This window comes from Elephas maximus, chromosome 3 (assembly GCF_024166365.1).
Source record: "Elephas maximus indicus isolate mEleMax1 chromosome 3, mEleMax1 primary haplotype, whole genome shotgun sequence".
Taxonomy (NCBI): domain Eukaryota; kingdom Metazoa; phylum Chordata; class Mammalia; order Proboscidea; family Elephantidae; genus Elephas; species Elephas maximus.
Window position 1 is genome coordinate 81,114,230 of NC_064821.1, and position 6,000 is coordinate 81,120,229.

At 48.3% G+C, this 6,000-nt stretch overlaps 1 protein-coding gene across 21 annotated transcripts in view; it reads left to right on the forward strand.

Moving 5' to 3' along the window:
• Positions 1 to 2,437, forward strand: part of MACF1 (microtubule actin crosslinking factor 1) — a 378,842-nt gene extending 376,405 nt beyond the window's left edge. For all 21 annotated transcript variants that reach the window (XM_049878856.1, XM_049878843.1, XM_049878850.1 and 18 more), the window contains 2 exons: positions 19 to 148; positions 973 to 2,437. In XM_049878856.1, the coding sequence (XP_049734813.1) occupies positions 19 to 148; positions 973 to 1,229 (387 nt within the window). In that variant the 3' untranslated portion in view covers positions 1,230 to 2,437. The remainder of the gene's footprint in view (positions 1 to 18; positions 149 to 972) is intronic.
• The last annotated feature ends 3,563 nt before the right edge of the window (positions 2,438 to 6,000 follow it).

Consider the following 6,000-nt stretch of genomic DNA (forward strand, 5'->3'; position numbering starts at 1 on the left):
TTTTTACTTTTTTTAAAGGTTATTCCATCATCAGGCAGCAAGTTGAAACGACCAACACCAGCTTTTCATTCTAGCCGAACATCCCTTGCTGGTGATACCAGTAATAGTTCTTCCCCGGCCTCCACAGGTGCCAAAACTAATCGAGCAGGTAAGTACTCGCCCAATACCTGTGTATTCGGGGTTAGGGTGAGAGGGAATGGCCAAGCTAGGAACGCAGAAACAGCAGCCTATCAGAGAGGTACTTCTACCCAAGGAGCAAATAATGAGACCAGTGCTTGGGCATGATCCCTAGAAAGAGAAGCCTATAGATAACCTGGGGGCCTTTACTCTTTCTCCTGTCTCTACAAGTTCTTACCTTGCCATCTGAGAGCAGATTCTTCCACAGCCACAGCTAGACCATCTGTCCTTGATCAAAATATTTGAGAGAATGTGAAGGAAAGAAGAGGCCTGGCAGCTGGCTAGTAATTTTTCCAGCAACACTTCCATATTTATTACTCTTCTGGTGAGCTGAGAAGGTCAAGGAAAGATGTCCTCTGTTTACCCGCTGATGTTCCTCATGGGAACCTAGGAATGTGGCTTCATTCCCTGGCCCTGGTTCCTGTCATTTCACCCCTGTTTTGAGTCTGCCCATGTGTTTCCCCACTAGCACCATTCTCATCTGTGCTGAAACGATTCAGCAGCCCTACTTGAATCCATTTTGGGATATGTAAGCTAACAGCGCTGCTGATAGAAACTTGTTTCTAAGCCTTAGGAGGCAGGCTTGTCAAGCCGAAACTTAGAGCCATAAAGCCAAAAAAGGGCTCCAGTAGAATCACAAGACACAAATCAACCACTATGTAGATGAGGAAACCAGGGTCCAAGGTCACACAGCATATCAGGTTAATAGAATCAGAACCTTGGCCTCTGGTTACTTGTTCCTCCACCCCAAGCTGTCTCTATTATTAAGTCTGCTGCTTTGTTCTTGAATTCCAGACCCTAAAAAGTCAGCCAGTCGCCCTGGGAGTCGGGCAGGGAGTCGGGCTGGGAGTCGAGCCAGCAGCCGGCGAGGAAGCGATGCCTCTGACTTTGACCTGCTAGAGACACAGTCTGCTTGTTCCGACACGTCAGAAAGTAGCACTGCAGGTGGCCAGGGCAACTCCAGGAGAGGGCTAAACAAACCTTCCAAAATCCCAACCATGTCTAAGAAGACCACCACTGCCTCCCCCAGGACTCCGGGTCCCAAGCGATAACACTGTACAAACACCCCTGAAGCCTCTGTCCACTTTGAATCCTGCTCCATACATTGGGTGTATATTTATTCTGAATGGGAGAAGTTATATTGTTAAAAGTGTAAAAGAATAATTGTGTTATGAAGCTGCCTTATTTTTTTTTCTTTTTGTAAGTTACTATTTTCATGTGAATATTTATGTAGATAAAATTTTCCTCCTGGTGACCCTAAAATGGATGGGGCCCAGAAATGAAATATTTGAGAAAAACACGTGAAAAGGTCAAGATGCTAATGTGTATTAAAAAAAAAGAAAAGCCTCTAATTAGGGTTTCTGTGCGGTGCAGGGTTGTAAACCTGCTTTATCTTTTAGGATTATTCCTAAATGCATCTTCTTTATAAACTTGACTTGCTATCTGAGCAAGATAAATTATATTAAAAAAAAGACGAAGAATCCTGCAGTGTTTAAGGAACTCTTTTTTTGTAAATCACAGACACCTCGATTAGCAAGAACTGAGGGGAGGGCACTTATAACTGCTTTTTCCATTGTTTTTAATGTTGCGTGATTTTTAGCTGAAGAGAGGGAACCTCATTTAGGTAACGTTTGCACATAATACAGGAAAAGGATTTCACTGCAATACTGTCTCTGAATACTGTCTCAATACTGGGTGTTTAAAGGACAAATAGCTGCTAGAATTCAGGGGTAAACATAACTGTTCAGAAAATGTCAGAACATTGGGGTTTTTAAGAGTCCTGGTTTGTAACTTCCTACCTAGCCTACCCACCAGTAGCTCCTGTACTCTCTGGGACCCAGGCCCTTGGCAAGGGGAGACTCCTTGGTGGTGTTCTGAACTATAGATTTATCTGCATTTTTTGCTATTTATTTAAATGGTTGATCAACTTCCCACAGGCAGAGGAATGAATCCCACAAGCTTATTCTGAAAATGTGGACGTAAGACAAACACTTGCTTGTCCTGTAAAGGAGTTCACCAGCACACTTGTTAACAAGTCCCGTTTGCTTCCGTCTTTTGTGCGTAATAAAGTCAACTGACCAAGTGGCCATGAAGAGGGGCTGTCCGGGGCTCCTGTTTTTAGCTGCTGTTCCTCTTCAGCTCCGACCATGTTGCTGTGTGATTATCTCAATTGGTTTTAATTGAGGCAGAAACTGAAGCTCTACCAATGAACTGTTTAAAAACAACACACTTTTGTATTAAAATTGCTTGCAGTAACAAACGTTTTGTATTTCCTGATTTCTTCTCAATCATCACGTTATATATAACATGTTACTCTGGGGTATAATTGTGTTGTAGGTCCCTAAATGCATTATTCAAATCAGAATATCTTGATGGATAAATTATAGAGCGCGTTCATAATTTTTTTCTTGTTAATTTTGTTTAACAAAGCAACCAAGGAACAATCTTAACATAAATCTCTAGGGTATCTGCCCCACTTATGTGATTAAATGATTATCAGCGTGTAAGATGATTGCTATATTTAAACACATAAGGATCCTGGGGTTTGAGAGAATGGAGCCAGTTTGCCACAGTACAGTGAGATTTCTGGTTAAATCCTGGAACAATTTCAGAGGTGGAAATGTTGAAGCAAAACTGCTCATCAAATCTAGCTCCTTTGTTTTACAGATGGGGAAACTGGGATGGGAAAGAGAATGGGGAAGTGCTTTGCCTGTGATCACGGAACAAACAGCAGAAGTGTACCCTGAATCCGCTCCTTGACTCCCTATTCAAGTCTGGCCCTTTAGTTTCCCCTAGCCTGTAAATTGGTTGGCTTTGTGACAACTCCAGTCCAGTTGCCATCAAATCGATTCCAACTCATGGCGACCCCTTATGTGTCAGAATAGGATAGTGAGTCATAGGGTTTTCAAGAGCTGGTTTTTCGCAAGTATATTGCCAGGCCTTTCTTCCAAGGCACTTCTAGGTGGACTGGAACTTCCAACCTTTTGGTTAGCAGCCAAGCATGTTAACATCTGTACTTTCTAAAGACTCATTTAACAATTACAGCAACCAAATGTGAACTAATTCTAACAACTATAAAAAACAAAAAAAAAAACAAACCCAGTGCTGTTGAGTCGGTTCCAACTCATAGCAACCCTACAGGACAGAGTAGAACTGCCTGATAGAGTTTCCAGGGAGCACCTGGCGGATTCAAACTGCCAACCTACTGGTTAGCAGCCATAGCACTTAACCACTATGCCACCAGGGTTTCCAAAACAACTACATGAGGTAGGAATTACTCATATTTTACAGACGAGGAAATGTGCTGGAGAGGTAAGATGAATTCCAATCCAGGCCGCCTGTGTTCTGAGTATTAGACCATACTCCTGTGGGTCTTATACGATCAATGCAGGTTTGCCAAAGCTATTTGAGGCCAAATATCCAGAGTACAAAGAATTTAGAGTGTGATGGATTTTGAAGGAAAAATTAGGTAACTTCAAGCTGTCAGAGCTTAGTAGGGTAGTGTGTTCACCCAAATTTACTCTCCCGCTAGGCCTCCTGGCAGCAGAAGCCTGCTGAGACCAGCTCAGTCACCATCTTTTCAGAGTCTAAACTATAGTCACTTTTTTTCTTACTAGGTATCTTAATTTCTGGTACCTGCCATAAGAAAAATACCATGACTGAGTGACTTTAAAGAACAGAAATTTATTTTCTTCCAGTTCTAGAAGCTAAAAGTCCAAATCAGGGTCTTGGCCACGTCAGTTCCTTCCTCGGGCCTCTCCCCTAGTTTCTGATGCGTGCTGCAATCCTTGGTGTTCTTTGCTGGGTATAGATACATCTGCTTTCTTTGTCACATGGCATCTCCCCCTGCGTGTGTGTCTATTCTCTTTTTAGAAAACACTCTCAGAAGGGATGAGGAGTAGGACCCACCCTAATGACCTCATGAACGTAACAAAAGGAAAACCTATTTCCAAACTGGGTCATATTTACAGGTACGGGGTTAGGACTTAAACGTAACTTTCTGGGGACACAATTCAGTCCATAACACCAAGTAACTCAAGTTGTCGATCAGTCAGTCTTTGTGACAAAGCTCAGCTGGTGGTGAGACCTGTTGAAAGTTTATATACATTCAAAGGACAGCCGTGTGCAAACCGTGTAGGAAATGCAGGAATGCCCACAAGTAGCTTATGGCCTAGCCACAAAACACGTTAAGATATAATTGCAGTTCTGTGATTACAAATGCTCAATAAAGGACTGCAAAAACCCTCTGCTAGTGCACAAGCCTAGGGCTTTGAAGGAAACCCTGGCAGGATGGTTAAGTGCTAAGGCTGCTAACCAAAGGGTCGGCAGTTCGAATCCGCCAGGCGCTCCTTGGAAACTCTATGGGGCAATTCTACTCTGTCCTATAGGGTTGCTATGAATCGAAATCGACTGGACAGCAGTGGGTTTGGTTTTTTCGTTTTTTTTTTTTTAGGGCTTTGAAAAGGAGCCCTGGTGCCACAATAGTTAAGTGCTCGGCTGCTAACCAAAAGGCCAGTGATTCGAACCCACCAGCCCCTCTGTAGGAGAAGAGACCTGGAAATCTGCTCCTATAAAGATTACAGCCTAGGAAACCCTATGGGGCAGCTCTACTGTGTCCTAGAGAGTCGCTATGAATCAATCGAATTGATGGCACACAAGGGCTTTGAATGATGCAATAATTACCACAGCTAACGTTCATTGTTACCTATATGCCAGGCATCGTGCTAAGTATATATTTTCATCAATACCTGTCTCAGTACTTATAAACTTACAGCTAAATTTTAATACATACATATTACTAAAGATAAAAAATTAAGATGTACCAAAAACAACTCCAGTACGTTGTAAGTCGGGGACTAGCCGTCCAGGAACGGGGAGAGCGCTCAGGGAAGAGCCCGTCTGCAGAAGGGGCTCAGTCAGCTGAGGAGTTTCCGTGAGGCGCCTCCCCTTGACAGCCAGTGGGCGCCACGGCAATCGGGGTGCACAGAGCTACCCGGCCGGCGGCAGGCAGGAAGGCGGTGCGCGTCTCCAGCGCGCGCTGGGCCAGCGCCGGGTCCGCAGGGCGCACGGGGAGCACCGGCAGTGGCGGCGTCTGGGGCGCTGCCCGCAGCTGGCGGGAGCCGGGGGTGCGCACGCCGGGAGGCGCCGCCTGAGGGGAGTCGGAGCGAGAAGCCCCAGGCAGCGCCCGCCAGGGAGCCGCGGGGGAGGCGCTGCGCTGGCGGGGAGTCCGCGCCGGCTGCTACTGGCGCAGGAAAGCGCCCCTCCAGGCCCGACTGAGGCCGCTTCTCGGGACCTGAGGCGGCAGCGCGCGAACAAGGCGGGACCGCCGGGCCCCATCGCTGGCCCCGCCGAGACTCGGGATCCGGGTCGGAGGAGGGCGCTCAAGGGCCACCCTCCCGCGGCAGCGCCAGCTCTTTCTCCCGACGGCGTAGCTACGCTAGGCTCCCGGAGCGGAGGTCCCCGCTCGGCGCCCGACCGCACGACCAGCGGCTGGGTGAGGCGACTCCGACGCCCCGCGCCTGCGCGGCGCACCCCTCTCGGGACCAGCCCCTCACTCACCGCCGGGGCGCGTCGAGGGAATCCCCGGGCGTCGGTTCCACGGGCCTCGCCCCGCCCCCTCCCGGGCGTCGGTTCCACGCGCTTCGCCCCGCCCCCTCCCGGGCGTCGGTTCCAAGCAGCCTCGCCCCGCCCCCTCCCGGGGCGTCTGTTCCACGCGCCTCGCCCCGCCCCCTCCCGGGCGTCGGTTCCACGGGCCTCGCCCCGCCCCCTCCCGGGCGTCGGTTCCACGGGCCTCGCCCCGCCCCCTCCCGGGCATCGGTTCCA